Source organism: Mustelus asterias, chromosome 19, assembly GCF_964213995.1.
Source record: "Mustelus asterias chromosome 19, sMusAst1.hap1.1, whole genome shotgun sequence".
Taxonomy (NCBI): Eukaryota; Metazoa; Chordata; class Chondrichthyes; order Carcharhiniformes; family Triakidae; genus Mustelus; species Mustelus asterias.
The window spans coordinates 20,125,777-20,143,829 of NC_135819.1; the positions used below are offsets into that span (position 1 = coordinate 20,125,777).

The following is an 18,053-nucleotide window of genomic DNA, read 5'->3' on the forward strand; positions in this document are numbered from 1 at the left end:
GGGAGGGTGAACTGTGACAAGGATGCAGAGATCCTTCAGAGTGATCTGGACAGGTTGGGTGAGTGGGCAAATCAATGGCAGATGCAGTGTAATTTGGATAAATCATCATCGAATCCCTACAGTGCAGAAGGAGGCCATTCGGCCAATCAGGTCTGCACCGACAACAATCCCACCCAGGCCCTCTCCCCGAAACCGCCTAAATTTCCTCTGTTAGTCCCTCTAACATACACATCCCGGGACACTAAGGGGCAACTTAGCATGGCCAATCAACCTAACCCGCACATCTTTGGGCTGTGGGAGGAAACCGGAGCACCCGGAGGAAACCCACGCAGACACGGGGAGAATGTGCAGACTCCGCACAGACAGTCACCCAAGCTGGGAATCGAATCCAGATCCTTAGCGCTGTGTGCTAACCACCGGGTCACTGTCTGTGTGGAGTTTGCACATTCTCCTCGTGTCTGCGTGGGTTTCCTCCGGGCGCTCCGGTTTCCTCCCACAGCCCAAAGATGTGTGGGTTAGGTTGATTGGCCAGGTTAAAAATTGCCCCTTAGAGTCCTGGGATGTGTAGGTTAGAGGGATTAGTGGGTAACATATGTGGGGGTAGGGCCTGGGTGGGATTGTGGTCGGTGCAGACTCGATGGGCCGAATGGCCTCCTTCTGCACTGTAAGGTTTCTATGTTTCACTGTGCCACAGTGCAGTGCTGCCCAACATGAGGATGTTCACTTTGGAAGCAAAAACAAGGCGGCAGATTACTACCTGAATGGCTGTAAATTGGGAGAAGGGAGCGTGCAGCGGGACCTGGGTGTCCTTGTGCACCAGTCGCTGAAGGTAAGCATGCAGGTGCAGCAGGCGGTAAATCAGCCGTGATGTGATGGTGATGAATGGCGGAGCAGGCTCGAGGGGTCAAATGGCCTCCTCCTGCTCCTATCGCCTATGTTTCTATGTCCTATTCACATCCTATCTTTCAGTTGAATTGATTGGCAATAGATTCTCCTCTGATCCAATTCAGAAGCCCATTTTTCCATTTCTCACTATTTTACATATCTTTAAGGTGGATATAAAAGATCCCGCAGCATTATTTGAAGTAGAGCAAGTGAGGTATTTTCCTGGCCAACATTTATCTCTCACCCAACCCAACAATATGCAGATTATTTGATTGTTAACTCATCTCGGTGCAGTGGCACAGTGGTGAGCACTGCTGCCTCACAGCACCAGGGACCTAGGTTCAATTTCCGGCTTGGGTCACTGTCTGTGCAGAGTCTGCACATTCTCCTCGTGTCTGCATGGGTTTCCTCCTGGTTGGGTGCATTGGCCGTGTTAAATTCTCCCTCAGTGTCCCCTAGTTGCAGAGTGTGGCAACTAGAGGATTTTCACAGTAACTTCATCGCATGTTAATTTGATTTCATTTATTATTGTCACTTGTATTAGTATACAGTGAAAAGTATTGTTTCTTGCATTCTATACAGACAGAGCATACTGTTCATAGAGAAAGAAAGGAGCAAGTGCAGAATGTAATGTTACAGTCATAGCTAGGGTGTAGAGAAAGATCAACTTAATGTGAGGTAGGTCCATTCAAAAGTCTGATGGCAGCAGGGAAGAAGCTGTTCTTGAGTCGGTTGGTACATGACCTCAGGCTTTTGTATCTTTTTCCCGACGGAAGAAGATGGAAGAGAGAATGTCCGGGGTGCGTGGGGTCCTTAATTATGCTGGCTGCTTTGCCAAGGCAGCGGGAAGTGTAGACAGAGTCAATGGATGGGAGGCTGGTTTGCAAGATGGATTGGGATACACTTATGACCTTTTGTAGTTTCTTGCGGTCTTGGGCAGAGCAGGAGCCATACCAAGCTGTGATACAACCAGAAAGAATGCTTTCTATGGTGCATCTGTAAACGTTGGTGAGTGTCGTAGCTGACATGCCAAATTTCCTTCGTCTTCTGAGAAAGTAGAGGCCTAATGTAAGCCTACTTGTGACACTAAAAAATAAACTTTAATCAATATTGAATGCACTCCAATAGTGCTTCATTAAAGTGCTTTGGCACATCCTGAAATCGCAAATGACACCACGTAAATAAAAGTAATTTCTTAACTGTCCAGTCCTATACAAAGACAAATTATAGATACCAGTTTGGACTCATGCTTATGCATTTTCACTTATCCAAACTTTTCAATCTATTCTCCATTTCACTTGTAAGATCCTACGCACCGTTCATTTTTCTGATCTGAGGTAAACTCCTGGTTTCCTGTTCATTGTCCAACTATAATGACTTGAAGCAGCTCTGGTTATGAACCCGTCCCCACCGGCTGTGGTTCAGTTGGCATTTAGGTCCGATTGAGAGTATTAACAAAGCTTGGATTGACTTTTCAGTGTGGCACTGGGAGGATGCTGCACCATTGGAGGTGCTGTCCTTGGAGGGGATGGCCCCATCTTCCCTCTCAGATACACGTAAAAGATCCTGTGGCAGTATTTAAAAGGAGGGCATCTCCACTGTTCTGGCCCAAGATTCCTCTCTCAAGCAACCAAAAGGCTTATCTGGTCACAATCTCACTGCAGTTTGAGGGATCTTTCAGTATATATATAAATATATATCTACCGGGACATAGCGTATAAAAATTGGCAGGTCATGCTGCAGCTGTACAGAACCATAGTTAGGCCTCATTTAGAATATTGTGTACAATTCTGGTCACCACACTACCAGAAGGATGTGGATGCTCTGGAGAGGGTACAGAAGAGGTTTACCAGGGTGTTGCCTGGTCTGGAGGGTATTAGCCATGAGGAGAGGTTGGATAAACTTGGCTTGTTCTCACTGGAACGATGGAGGTTGAGGGGCGATCTGATAGAGGTTTACAAGATTATGAGTGGCATGGACAGAGTGGATAGTCAGATGCTCTTTCCTAGGGTAGAAAAGTCAAGTACTAGGGGACATAGGTTTAAGGTGCGTGGGGAAAAGTTTAGAGGAGATGTGCGAGGCAAGTTTTTTACACAGAGGGTGGTGAGTGTCTGGAACGCGCTGCCCGGGAAGGTGGTGGGAGCAGGTACGATAGCGGCATTTAAGGAGCAACTAGACAAATACATGAATAGGATGGGAATGGAAGGATACGGACTCTGTAAGTGCATATGGTTTTAGTTTAGTTAGGGCATCATGATCGGCGCAGGCTTGGAGGGCCGAAGGGCCTGTTCCTGTGCTGTGCTATTCTTTGTTCTTTGTTCTTTATGTAAATTAGCTGCATTGTTTCCCAACATTACAGGACTATTTACACTTCAAAATTGCTCCATTGGCTGCAAAGTGCATTTGAATGTCCTGAGGTCATGAAAAGGTGCTATATAAATGCAAGTTCCTTCCTTCAACTGAAATTCCATCAATAGCAACCAACCATTCTAATGGCTTTCCCATTTCAACTGTGCTTAGTTTAATCTCTTAACGCCAATTCAGCTAACTGCCCATGTCACAACAGTACTCAAATCACCCAAAACTTATAATCAGTCACTTAAGAGGGAAAGGAAGAATATGTTGATGAGATTTGATGACGCGCCTCAGAGTGGCACGGTAACACAGTGGTTAGCACTGCTGCCTCACAGCGCCAGGGACCCGGGTTCGATTCCCAGCTTGGGTCACTATCTGTGTGGAATTTGCACATTCTCCCCGTGTCTGCGTGGGTTTCCTCCGGGTGCTCCGGTTTCCTCCCACAGTCCAAAGATGTGCGGGTTAGGCTGATTGACAATGGTAAATTTCTCCTTAGAGTCCCAAGATGTGTAGGTTAGGGGGATTAATGGGGTAAATATGTGGGGTTACGGGAATAAGGCCTGAGTAAGATCCTCTGTCAGCCGGTACAGACGCTGTGGGCCAAACGGCCTCCTTCTGGACTGTGGGGATTCTATGATTTTACACTGGAAAGATGGAGGCTGAGGGGAGACCTGATAGAGATCTACAAAATTATGAGAGGCACAGACAGAGTGGAGAGTCAGAGGCTTTTCCCCAGGATGGAAGTGTCAATTTCAAGGGGGCACAGGTTCAAGGTGAGAGGGAGATGTGCGGGAGAAGTTTTTCACACAGATAATGATGGGTGCCTGGAACGTGCTGCCAGAGGAGGTGGTGGAAGCAGGCACATGAGCAACATTTCAGAGGCATCTGGATGGCTACATGAATAGGGGGGGAATAGAGGGATACAGACCGAGTATGGACAGGAGGATTTGTTTTAGATTAGTTAGGGCATCATGATCAGCACGGTCTTGGAGGGCCGAAGGGCCTCTTCCTGTGCTCTACGTTCCTTGTTGAGTTCAAGTGCTAGAATTGTCTTCTTGGGCTGAATGGCCTGTTTGCGTGGTGGGGATTCGATATGATGTGACGTGAATGGCAAAAAGATTTCAGGGTGCAAGGTAAAAGGGGATGGCAAACTGAGCGAGTAAAGACATGAAAGCTAGGCGGGAAGCGTTTTAAATCGAACCAGCTGTTGGAGGAAATGTTTATGAGCAGAAATTGTTGAACTTAAGGGCTGTGGAGGCAGTAACATTCCCAGCTGAAATACAAAGTGACCCTTGAGCTTATGTGGAGCTCCACTGGAAGTGTGCAGGAGGTCACGTGGAGGAGAGAATTGATATGGCTTAATCAAAGGCTGATAGTAATCCTGACTGGGCAAATCTGATTTAGAGACGGAGGCTGCCGCGGAGGCCATGGTCGACCTGTTCAGTGGGATTACCTTGATAGTGAATAACCGAGACCGAGACCAGCTGGACACCCCACAGCAGGTGGAGAAGAGGGTGCGCAACAAGCTGGTGCTGCTCTACTTTGGCTCGAGGGAGTGCCCGAAATGCCAGGAGTTCGCCCCCGTGCTGCAAGACTTCTCCAACCGGCTGGTGGACGAGTTTTACGTGGAGCGGGCAGCTCAGCTGGCGCTGGTGTACGTCTCCCAGGATCGAACCGAGGAGAAGGAGCAGCAATACCTCAAGACACTGCACAGGAGGTGGCTCTACCTACCTTTCCATGACACGTACAAAAGGTAAACTGCACTGGGGTGAGGGAAGCTGAGAAAAAAATGCCGTGGCGGTGGCCTCTCGGTATTATCGCAGGACTAGATTATTCCAGAAACTCAGCTTAGGCTCTGGGGACCGGCTTCGAATCCCGCCACGGCAGATGGAGAATTTGAATTCAATTTTAAATATCTGGAATTAAGAATCTACTGACGTCCGTGAAACCATTGTCGGAAAAACCCATCTGGTTCACTAATGTCCCTTTAGGGAAGGAAATCTGCCGTCCTTACCCGGTCTGGCCGACATGTGACTCCAGAGCCACAGCAATGGGCGGCACGGCAGCGCGGTGGTTAGCACTGCTGCCTCACAGCGCCAGGGACCCGGGTTCGATTCCCGGCTTGGGTCACTGTCTGTGTGGAGTCTGCACGTTCTCCCCGTGTCTGCGTGAGTTTCCTCCGGGTGCTCCGATTTCCTCCCACAGTCCAAACACTTGCTGGTTAGGTGTATTGGCCGTGCTAAATTCTCCCTCTGTGTACCCGAACAGGCGCCGGAGTGTGGCGACTAAGGGATTTTCACAATAACTTCATTGCAGTGTTAATGTAAGCCTTACTTGTGACTAATAAATGAATAAACTTTTACTTTTTCAATGGGGTTGACTCTCAACTGCCCTCCAAGGGTAACTAGGGATGGGCAATAAATGCTGCCCAGCCAGCGATGCCCATGTCCCACGGATGAATGAAAAAAATGACATAAGAAGTCAGGGTGGTGGGCAATAGAGGGAGTAAGAGTGAGTAAAGAAAATGTGAGTCTAATGGAAGTGTAAACAGACCAAGCAGTTACGAACAAAAATCCCATGAGATTTTGAAGGGTTAGATGAAGATGAATTTGTGTTGCCCATATCCTTGGGGCGGCACAGTAGCACAGTGGTTAGCACTGCTGCCTCACAGCTCCAGGGACCTGGGTTCGATTCCCGGCTCGGGTCACTGTCTGTGCGGAGTTTGCACATTCTCCTCGTGTCTGCGTGGGTTTCCTCCGGGTGCTCTGGTTTCCTCCCACAGTCCAAAGATGTGCGGGTTAGGTTGATTGGCCATGCTAAAATTGCCCCATAGTGTCCTGAGATGCGTAGGTTAGATGGATTAGCGGGTAGATATGTAGGGATATGGGGGTAGGGCCTGGGTGGGATTGTGGTCGGTGCAGACTCGATGGGCCAAATGGCCTCTTTCTGTGCTGTAGCGTTTCTTCTTCTATGATTCTAACTTGCACCAAGTCACCTTCACTCATCACCTCTATACTTGCAAACCTACATTGGCTCCCAGTCTCAATTTTAACCTAATAGGAGCAGTAGGCCACTCAGCCCCTCTCGCCTGCTCCACCACTCAATAAGATCTCGGCTGATCTGATTGTAGCCTTAACTCAACTTTCCTGCCCGTCCCCCATAGCCCTCGACACCGCTGTAGACACAAAATGTCCAACCTCTGCTATTTGTGATATATATAAATGATTTGGAAGAAGGTGTAACTGGTGTAATCAGCAAGTTTGCGGATGACACGAAGATGGCTGGATTGCGGATAGCGAAGGGCATTGTCGGGCAATACAGCAGGATATAGATAGGCTGGAAAATTGGGCGGAGAGGTGGCAGATGGAGTTTAATCCGGATAAATGCGAAGTGATGCATTTTGGAAGAAATAATGTAGGGAGGAGTTATACAATAAATGGCAGAGTCATCAGGAGTATAGAAACACAGAGGGACCTAGGTGTGCAAGTCCACAAATCCTTGAAGGTGGCAACACAGGTGGAGAAGGTGGTGAAGAAGGCATATGGTATGCTTGCCTTTATAGGACGGGGTATAGAGTATAAAAGCTGGAGTCTGATGATGCAGCTGTATAGAACGCTGGTTAGGCCACAAATGGAGTACTGCATCCAGTTCTTGTCGCCGCACTACCAGAAGGACGTGGAGGCGTTAGAGAGAGTGCAGAGAAGGTTTACCAGGATGTTGCCTGGTATGGAGGGTCTTGGCTATGAGGAGAGATTGGGTAAACTGGGCTTGTTCTCCCTGGAAAGACGGAGAATGAGGGGAGATCTAATAGAGGTGTACAAGATTATGAAGGGGATAGATAGGGTGAACGGTGGGAAGCTTTTTCCCAGATCAGAAGTGACGTTCACGAGGGGTCACGGGCTCAAGGTGAGAGGGGCGAAGTATAACTCAGATATTAGAGGGATGTTTTTTACACAGAGGGTGGTGGGGGCCTGGAATGCGCTGCCAAGTAGGGTGGTGGAGGCAGGCACGCTGACATCATTTAAGACTTACCTGGATAGTCACATGAGCAGCCTGGGAATGGAGGGATACAAACAATTGGTCTAGTTGGACCAAGGAGCGGCACAGGCTTGGAGGGCCGAAGGGCCTGTTTCCTGTGCTGTACTGTTCTTTGTTCTTTGAGCCTTGAATATGTCCAATGACCCAACCTCCACTGCTCTCCGCGGTAGAGTGTTCTGGACAACGAACCTCCGAGAGAAGAAATTCCTGCTCAACTCCGTCTTAAATGGGAGAAGCCTTAATTTGCAATGGTGGCCCTTAGTTCTAGATACCCTTACGAGGGGAAACAATGTCTCAGCATTTATCCTGTCAAGCCCCCGCAGACTCTATGGGCGAGATTCTCCCGTCCCGCCTGCCACGGGAATTGTAACGGGCAGGACATGGACCATTGCAAAGGTCTGTTGACCTTGGGGCAGGATTTTCCAGCCTTGGGGTGAGTGTGGCCGGAAAATCCCGTCTTTATTTTTAGTGGGACCACTTTTTAAAAATTAATTCGTGGGACATGGGTGTCGCTGGCTGGCCAGCATTTATTGCCCATCCCTAATTGCCCTTGAAGGGCAGTTGAGAGTCAACCACATTGCCGTGGCTCTGGAGTCACATGTAGGCCAGACCGGGTAAGGACAGCAGATTTCCTTCCCTAAAGGAAATTAGTGAACCAGATGGGTTTTTCCGACAATGGTTTCATGGTCATCAGTAGATTCTTAATTCCAGATATATTTTATTGAATTCAAATTCCACCATCTGCCGTGGCGGGATTCGAACCTGGGTCCTCAGAACATGAGCTGAGTTTCTGGATTAATAGTCTAGCGATAATACCACTAGGCCATCGCCTCTCCCTAATTCTTCTAAACCCTGCCATCTGTCTGATTTTCACCTACCTTACCCAGGGTAACCATGCTAAGGGACTGAAGGTAAGGTTCCTAAATTTGGAAATGGCACAACAATAAGTAGAAAGTAAATTGTGAAGTGGACATAAGGAGGCTACAAAGGGATATAGATGGGTTAAGTGAGAGGGCCGAAATCTGGCAAATGGTGTATCACGTGGGCAGATTTTGGCAGGAAGAATAAAAAAAGATTATTTAATTTTTTAAAAATTCCTTCGTGGGACATGGGTGTTGCTGGCTGCCCAGCGTTTATTGCCCATCTCTCATGGTGAGGGATGGTGAGAGATTGCAGACCTCTGAGATGCAGAAGGATCTGGGTGTCCTAGTGCATGAGTCACAAAAGGCGAGTATGCAGGTACAGCAAGAGGCAACTTGATTGAAACCTTTCAGATCCTGAGGGGTGTTGACAGGGTGGATGTGGAGAGGATGATTCCTCTCGTGGGAGAATCTAGAACTAGGGTGGGTCACTGTTTAAAAATAAGGGGGTCGCTCATTGAAGACGGAGATGAGGGGAATTTCTTTCTCAGCGGGCGGAGAGTCTCTGGAACTCTTCCTCAGAAGGCATTTTTTTAAGGCAGAACGAGATAGATTCTTGATTAACGACAGGGGGTGAAAGGTTATCGGGGGGTCGGCGGGAATGTGGGGTTGAGGTTCCAATCAGATCAGCCATGAGCTAATTGAATGGGGGAGCAGGCCTGAGGGGCAGAGTGGCCTACTCCTGCTCCTAATTTGTATGTTCATACGTGCCTTGAGCTGCTTAGGGCCTAAGCTCCGGAATTTCCTCTAAACCTTTCTGCCTCAATGAGATGTTGATTACAATCCCCCCCCCCCACTACCACCTCCCCCCCACTACCACCTCCCCCAACTACCACCCCCCCCAACCACCACCCCCCCCACTACCACCCCCCCACCCCCACCCCCCCACCACCCCCCCCCCACCACCCCCTCCTCCCCCACCACCCCCTCCACTCCCTCCTCCCCCACCACCCCCTCCTCCCCCACCACCCCCTCCTCCCCCACCCCCCCCCCCTCCCCCCCCAACCCCCAGTTGCGGGGGTGCATTGTCTCCAATCCTGGGCAGACTCCAGTCACTGTGTAGAGAATTTCATCTCCAATGAAGGGAAGAGGTTAGAACAGATGAACATGGATACATCGTCACATTGACACTAACTATAAATCACTTGTATAGAATCATAGAATCCCCACAATGCAGAAATGGTCATTCGGCCCATCGAGTCTGCACCAACCACAACCCCACCCAGGGCCCCATTCCCGTAACCCCATATATTTGCTAATCCCCCCTGACACTAAGGTCAATTTAGTATGGTCAATGCACCCTAACCTGCACATCTTTGGAGTATGGGAGGAAACCGGAGCAGCCGGAGGAAACCCATGCAGACACGGGGAGAACGTGCAAACTCCACGCAGACAGTGAGCCGAAGCTGGAATCGAATCCAGGTCCCTGGCGCTGTGAGGCAGCAGTACTAACCACTGTGCCACCCTGCCGCAAAAGAAAGTAGGCAAAAGCTCCATTAGAACCATAGAATCCCTACAGCATAGGAGGAGGCCGTTCAGCCTATCCAATCTGCACTGACTTTCTGAAAGTGCACCGTAGCCAGGCCCACCCTCCCCGCCTATCCCCATAACCCCATGCATCTCACCAAAGCTAATCCACTGAAGCTACAAAGGCGGCACGGTGACACAGTGGTTAGCACTGCTGCCTCACAGTGCCAGGTTCCTGGGTTCAGTTCCGGCCTTGGGTCACTCTCTGTGAGGAGTCTGCACATTCTCCCTGTGTCTGCGTGGGTTTCCTCCAGGTGCTCCGGTTTTTTTGATTTATTATTGTCACATGTATTGGTGAAAAGTATTGTTTCTTGTGCATAATATGGACAAAACATACCGCTCATAGAGTACATAGGGAGGAAGGAAAGGAGAGGGTGCAGAATGTAGTCATAGCTAGGGTGTAGAGAAAGATCAACTTACTATAACTTCCCACAATCCAAAGATGTGCAGGTTAGGTTGGTTGGCCATAGAAAATTGCCTCTTCACGTCAAGCAGGATAAATATTTGGGTTACGGGAATAGGGGCTGGGTGGGATTGTGGTAGGTGCAGCCTCAATGGGTCGAATGGCCTCCTTCTGCACTGTAGGGATTCTATGATTCAATGAATATACATCTTCGGACACTAAGGGGCAATTTAGCACGGTCAATGCACCTAACCCACACATCATACAACTGTGGGAGGAAACCGGAGCACCCGGAGGAAACCCACGCAGACACGGGGAGAATGTGCAGACTCCACACAGACAGCGACCCAAGCCGGGAATCGAACCCAGGTCCCTGGCGCTGTGAGGCAGCAGTGCTAACCACTGTGCCACCTGTAGGCAAAGACTAGTAAAGGTACAGATTTCTCTGCCACAAACCATTGTTAAAACAGATTCCCAAAACACTCATAAAAATGAATTAAACGGGAATGTTAAAGAGCATGAGGATCATGCAATTATCAGGTTTAAACCTCAGTCCACGTGATGTGATCTCTGCCCCAGTCAGGAAGCAGTTCCGCTCCCTTTTGAAGGTACAGTTAAGTCAATGGGCCGAATGGCCTCCTTCTGCACTGTAGGGATTCTATAGAATCAGGACTCACCAGCCAGCAGTGTATCTACATAGAAACATAGAAGATAGGAGCAGGAGGAGGCCATTTCAAGTCTGCTCCGCCATTCGTCACAATCATGGCTGATCATCCAACTCAATAGCCTAATCCTGCTTTCTCCCCATAACCTTTGATCCCATTCATCCCAAGTGCTATATCCAGCCGCCTCTTGAATACATTCAGTGTTCTGGCATCAACTACTTCCTGTGGTAATGAATTCCACAGGCTCACCACTCTTTGGGTGAAGAAATGTCTCCTCACCTCTGTCCTAAATGATCTACCCTAAATCCTCAGACTGTGACCTCTGGTTCTGGAGCCCCCCCACCATCGGGAACATCCTCCCTGCATCTCCCTGTCTAGTGAAAGAACAAAGAACAAAGAAAATTACAGCACAGGGACAGGCCCTTCGGCCCTCCAAGCCTGCACCGACCATGCTGCCCGACTTAACTAAAACCCCCTACCCTTCCAGGGACCATATCCCTCTATTCGCATTCTATTCATGTATTTGTCAAGATGCCCCTTAAAAGTCACTACCGTATCCGCTTCCACTACCTCTCCCGGCAACGAGTTCCAGGCACCCACCACCCTCTGTGTAAAAAACTTGCTTCGTACATCTCCTTTAAACCTTGCCCCCCACACCTTAAACCTGTGCCCCCTAGTAATTGACTCTTCCACCTGGGAAAAAGCTTCTGACTATCCACTCTGTCCATGCCTCTCATAATCTTGTAGACTTCTATCAGGTTGCCCCTCAACCTCCGTCGTTCCAGTGAGAACAAACCAAGTTTCTCCAACCTCTCCTCATAGCTAATGCCCTCCATACCAGGCAACATCCTGGTAAATCTTTTCTGTACCCTCTCCAAAGTCTCCACATTCTTCTGGTAGTGTGGCGACCAGAATTGAACACTATATTCCAAGTGCGGCCTAACAAAGGTTGTATAAAGCTGCAACATGACTTGCCAATTTTTAAACTCAATGCCCCGGCCGTTGAAGGCAAGCATGCCGTATGCCTTCTTGACTACCTTCTCCACCTGCATTGCCACTTTCAGTGACCTGTGTACCTGTACACCCAGATCCCTGTTACTGTACTGTGATAAGATAAAACATAACCCTCTTAAACCTGCTGGCAATGTTAAATTAGGAAGAGGTACAGGAGCGGAAGGCACAGTGAGGGGATTCTATGATTCTGTATTTTATTTTCCAGGGAGTTACGAAAGAAGTACAACATCACGGCCATCCCTAGCATCGTTGTTCTTAAACCCAATGGAGACCTGATCACAAGGAATGGAGTGGCAGAGATCTCAATGATGGGAGTGGATTGTTTCAAGAACTGGTGGGAAGCATCTGAGGTTATCGATAGGAATTTTCTGCTGGCAGAAGACTTTGAGGATTGGACCTGGAAGAGTCTGACCGACCCACTAAGGCAGCTCAAGTACAAGATTAAGAAGGAGAAGGAGAAAGCCGGTGAAATGGAGTGAGCAGCCTTTCAGGTTACAGCATGAGCTTCAATCCAACACTTCCCACATTCCAGGATTGTAGCCCATTTCCAAAACAGTTTCCCCCGCCCCAGAATCTTTTTTCCCCCTTCCTGCTATGCGCTAGCAAAGCCCAACTCCAAACTGCAGTAACACCCGTGGACTGGAGAATAGGTGAACTCCCACAATGATCTCCCACCACCTCAGAAATGGGGGAGAAAGACACGCCTTTAGACTACCTCATGCAGGCTAAGCTGCCCAGCTAGATTTATTTACAAATAAGATTATACATCAATCAAGAAAGAAGCAACAAGATGTCAAACCGGATAATAACACTGGAATCTGTCCATTAGGTGTTTATATAGCCTTATCCTTTTGCAATCTCTTCCCAATACCTGGAAAACAGATTCTGATGGTGAGATGGGAGGTGTCTCTTGCAGCCACTGGCACCATTAGTGATGAGGTGAATAGGAAATTAATGAAAAAGTACAGGGTCCCTGGATGTAAGCGTTTAGAGTAAGGAGCTGCTGAGAATGATTGTTGGCTTGAATTAGCTACCAAGGTAATAATTGTGTCTAACCCTGAAACAATCTTAAATCATAGAATAGAATCACTACAGTGCAGAAGGAGGCCATTCGTCCCATTGAGTTTGCACCACCTCCAACAGAGCATCCGATCCAGCATCACCCACCACCCTATCCCTGTAACCCCACATATTCATGATGTGGAGATGCCGGCGTTGGACTGGGGTGAACACAGTAAGAGTTTTAACAACACCAGGTTAAAGTCCAACAAGTTTATTTGGTAGCAAACACCATTAGCTTTCGGAGCGCTGCTCCTTCGTCAGATGGAGTGGAAATGTGCTCTCAAACAGGGCACAGAGACACTGTGACTCTGTGACCCCACATATTTACCATGGCTAATTCTCCGAACCTACACATCTTGGGACATTAAGGAGCAATTTACCATGGCGAATCCATCTAACCCACACGTCTTGGGACACTAAGGAACAATGTACCACGGTCAATCCAGCTAACCTGCACATCTTTGGACTTTGGGAGTAAACCGGAGCACCCGGAGGAAAGCCACGCAGACACAGAGAGAAAATTAAAGTTTATTTGTTAGTCACAAGAAGGCTTACATTAACACTGCAATGAAGTTGCTGTGAAAATTCCCTAGTCGCCACACTCCGGCGCCTATTCGGGTCAATGCACCCTAACCAGCACGTCTTTCCAGGGAGGAAACTGGAGCACCCGGAGGAAACCCACGCAGACACGGGGAGAAGGTGCAAACTCCACAGAGACAGTGACTCAAGCCGGGAATCGAACCCGGGTCCCTTGCGCTGTGAGGCAGCACTGCCAACCACTGTGCCACCATGCAAATCACACTTTATAACGGAGGTCCGACTAACAGCAAATATAGAATGCAAAGTTATTGACATTTAGCAGACACTTGTCATTCATCCCGATCTGTCCACGTTACCAACCTTCAGGACTGACCATTAAAGAATAATCCAGGTAATTACAGGCCAGTGAGCCTTACATCAGTGGTAGGGAAATTATTGGAGAGGATTCTTCGAGATGGGATTTATTCCCACTTGGAAATAAGTGGACGTATTAGCGAGAGGCAAGATGGTTTTGTGAAGGGGAGGTCGTGTCTCACTAGATCGAGTTTTTCGAGCAAGTGACAAAGATGATTGATGAGGGTAGGGCACTGGATGTTGTCTATATGGACTTCAGTAAGGCCTCTGACAAGGTCCCTCATGGCAGACTGGTGCAGAAGGTGAAGTCGCATGGGATCAGAGGTGACCTGGCAAGTGGATACAGAACTGGCTCGGTCATCCATGGGCAGAGTGGATAGTCAGAAGCTGTTTCCCAGAGTGGAAGAGTCAATTACTAGGGGGCATAGGTTTAAGGTGCGAGGGCAAGGTTTAAAGGAGATGTACAAGGCACATCTTTTACACAGAGGGTGGTGGGCGGCACGGTAGCACAGTGGTTAGCACTGCTGCTTCACAGCTCCAGGGTCCCGAGTTCGATTCCCGGCTTGGGTCACTGTCTGTGTGGAGTTTGCACATTCTCCTCGTGTTTGCGTGGGTTTCCTCCGGGTGCTCCGGTTTCCTCCCACAGTCCAAAGATGTGCGGGTTAGGTTGATTGGCCAGATTAAAATTGCCCCTGAGATGCGTAGGTTAGAGGGATTAGCAGGTAAAATATGTGGGGGTAGGGCCTGGGTGGGATTGTGGTCGGTGCGGACTCGATGGGCCGAGTGGCCTCCTTCTGCACTGTAGGGTTTCTATGATTCTATGGGTGCCTGGAACTCACTGCCAGGAGGAGGTAGAGGGTAGCAGTGGAAGGGTGTGTTTCTGAATGGAGGGCTGTGACAAGTGGCATTCCTCAGGGATCAGTGCTGGGACCTTTGCTGTTTGTCAAATATATAAATGATTTGGAGGAAAATATAATTGGTTTGATTAGTAAGTTTGTGGATGACACAAAGGTTGGTGGATTTGTGGACAGTGATGAGGACCATCAGAGGATTCAGCAGGATATAGATCATTTGGAGACATGGGCAGAGAGATGGCAGATGGAGTTTAACCCGGACAAATGTGAGCTAATGCATTTTGGAAGGTCCAATACAGATAGGAAATATACAGTAAATGGCAGAACCCTTAAGAATATTGATAGGCAGAGGGATCTGGGTGTACAGGTACACAGGTCACTGAAAGTGGCAATGCAGGTGGAGAAGGTAGTCAAGAAGGCATACGGCATGCTTGCTTTCATCGGCCGGGGCATTGAGTTTAAAAATTGGCAAGTCATGTTGCAACTTTATAGAACCTTAGTTAGGCCGCACTTGGAATATAGTGTTCAATTCTGGTCGCCACACTACCAGAAGGATGTGGAGGCTTTGGAGAGGGTACAGAAAAGATTTACCAGGATGTTGCCTGGTATGGAGGGCATTAGCTATGAGGAGAGGTTGGAGAAACTTGGTTTTTTTCTCACTGGAACAACGGAGGTTGAGGGGGGGCGACCTGATAGAAGTTTGCAAGATTGAGAGGCATGGACAGAGTGGATAGTCAGAAGCTTTTTCCCAGGGTGGAAGAGTCAATTACGAGGGGGCACAGGTTTAAGGTGCGAGGGGCAAGGTTTAAAGGAGATGTACAAGGCAGGTTTTTTACACAGAGGGTGGTGGGTGCCTGGAATTCATTGCCGGGGAAGGTAGTGGAAGTGAATACAATCGTAACTTTTAAGGAGCATCTTGACAAATACATGAATAGGATGGGAATAGAGGGATATGGTCCCCAGAAGGGTAGGGGGTTTTAGTTCAGTCGGGCAGCATGGTTGGCGCAGGCTTGGAGGGCCGAAGGGCCTGTTCCTGTGCTGTAATTTTCTTTGTTCTTTATTAAAGGAAATATTTTAGTTGGCTCGTTGTGTAACTTTTTCCCAGGGTGGAAGAGTCAATTACTAGGGGGCATCAGTTTAAGGTGCGAGGGGCAAGGTTTAAAGGAGATCATAGAAATCATAGAAACCCTACAGTGCAGAAGGAGGCCATTCGGCCCATCGAGTCTGCACCGACCACAATCCCACCCAGGCCCTACCCCCACATATTTACCCGCTAATCCCTCTCACCTACACATCTTAGGACTCTAAGGGGCAATTTTTAACCTGGCCAATCAACCTAACCCACACATCTTTGGACAGATGTACAAGACAGATCTTTTACACAGAGGGTGGTGGGTGCCTGGAACTCAGGCACTGAAAAAGCAATTCATTTTGGTGCAGACTCCTAAAGTCAGACATAATATATGGACAAGGTTCTGTATCCACCACAGTTCTACCACACGGGCGGGCACGGTAGCACAGTGGTTAGCACTGGTGCTGCACAGCGCCAGGGACCAGGTTCAATTCCCGGCTTGGGTCACTGTCTGTGTGGAATCTGCACGTTGTCCGTGTCTGTGTGGGTTTCCTCCCACAGTCTGAAAGACGTGCTGGTTAGGGTGCATTGGTCATGTTAAATTCTCCCTCAGTGTTACCCGAACAGGCGCCTGAGTGTGGCAACTAGGGGAATTTCACAGTAACTTCATTGCAGTGTTAATGTAAGCCTTACTTGTGACTAATGAATAAACTTTTTACTTTACAGTTATCTTGTATCTGATGCAACTTCTTCCTTTTGTTAAATGCTGTCTTCATTTACATTCGTCTACTGCTGGAGGAGCGAAAAGGATGCAGGATCACTCAAGGGTCAGGAAAACGTACTGCCACCTTTCCCCTGGGTTACCAACGCTCCAGGATTGGCCTGGAGTCTCCAGGAAATGAAGATCAGACTCGGATGGCACCGCTGGACATTTAAAGATTGATTTGTTTTGTCATTCTCTTTGAATATTTCTCTTCACCACCTATTTAAAAGATTGGAAATGGGGAGGAAGGCTGTTTGAGGGACAGCATCATCCAGTTGGGTAATGTGCCTTTTTGCTTTCCAATTGGCGTAGGAAGACCATGCGTCATAAGGATGGATGAGTTGGCCGACTAATGGCTGGCGCGTGGGGGGCAAGTCACGTGACGAAACCTCCAGGGATAAATTTAATCACAGTTAGCAACCCTAAGCACCCCCTGCCCCGCCCCCAGAATCTGGGTGGGGCAAGAACATAAAATAGAGACGACAGCGACAAAATAGTCTGGGTAGTTCCGTTCCAGCACCCCCCCCCCCACCCCACCTGGAATCAAAACCAGTCCAGGACCAAGCATTACCTGTCAACCCCATTCATAGAATCCTTGCAGTGCAGAAGGAAGCCGATCAGTCCATCGACGCTGCACCAACTCTCGACAGAACATCTTCGCCAGGCCCAATCCCCGTAACCCCATGTATGCCCCGCTAAGCCCCCTAACTCGCACATCTTGGGACACTAAAGGCAAAACCAGCACGTCTTTTGGACTGTGGGAGGAAACCGGAGCATCTGGAGGAAACCCAGACACGGGGAGAACATGTAGACTCCGGGAATCGAACCCGGGTCCCTGGTGCTGTGAGGCAGCAGTGCTAACCACTGTGCGCCTCCCCCCAAAACTTTCATTTCTTCAACCGCATCAGTCCCAGATGTCTCATCCCCCAGTGCTTAGAGTCATAGAGTTTTACAACACAAAAGGAGGCCTTTTGGCCCATCGTGTCTGTGCTGACTATCACGCACCTATCCATTTTCCAGCACTTGGTCCATGACCTAGAATCATAGAAACCCTACAGTACAGCAAGAGGCCATTCGGCCCATCGAGTCTGCACCGACCACAATCCCACCCAGGCCCTACAGATTTTACCCGCTAATCCCTCTAATCTACACATCCCAGGATACAAAGGGCAATTTTTAGCACGGCCAATCAACCTAACCCGCACATCTTCGGACTGTGGGAGGAAACCAGAGCAACCGGAGGAAACCCATGCAGACACGAGGAGAATGTGCAAACTCCACACAGACAGTGACCCAAGCTGGGAATTGAACCCAGGTCCCTGGAGCTGTGAAGCAGCAGTGCTAACCACTGTGCTACCATGCCGCCCCTTGTGTATTATGGCGTTTTGAATGCTTGTCCTGGGTTCCTGTGTATGAATCATAGAATCCCTACAGTACATAAGGAGGCTATTTGGCCCATCGAGTCTGTACCGACCACAATTCCACCCTTACCCTATCCCAGTCGCCCTACACATTTACCTGCTAATCTCCTGACACTAGGGTCAATTTAGCATGGCCAATCAACCTAACACGCACATCTTTGGAGTGTGGGAGGAAACTGG

General features: G+C 48.8%; 1 protein-coding gene across 5 annotated transcripts in view; it reads left to right on the forward strand.

The window, feature by feature from the left end:
• nxnl1 (nucleoredoxin like 1) overlaps nucleotides 1–16,531 on the forward strand; it is a 42,954-nt gene extending 26,423 nt beyond the window's left edge. For 4 of the 5 annotated variants that reach the window (XM_078235135.1, XM_078235134.1, XM_078235136.1 and 1 more), the window contains 2 exons: nucleotides 4,645–4,993; nucleotides 12,013–15,396. In XM_078235135.1, the coding sequence (XP_078091261.1) occupies nucleotides 4,668–4,993; nucleotides 12,013–12,286 (600 nt within the window). In that variant the 5' untranslated portion in view covers nucleotides 4,645–4,667 and the 3' untranslated portion in view covers nucleotides 12,287–15,396. Of the gene's footprint in view, nucleotides 1–4,644; nucleotides 4,994–12,012; nucleotides 15,397–16,415 lie in introns of those variants that run through there. The other variant, XR_013500143.1, reaches the window with a different exon arrangement.
• Nucleotides 16,532–18,053: the final 1,522 nt, after the last annotated feature.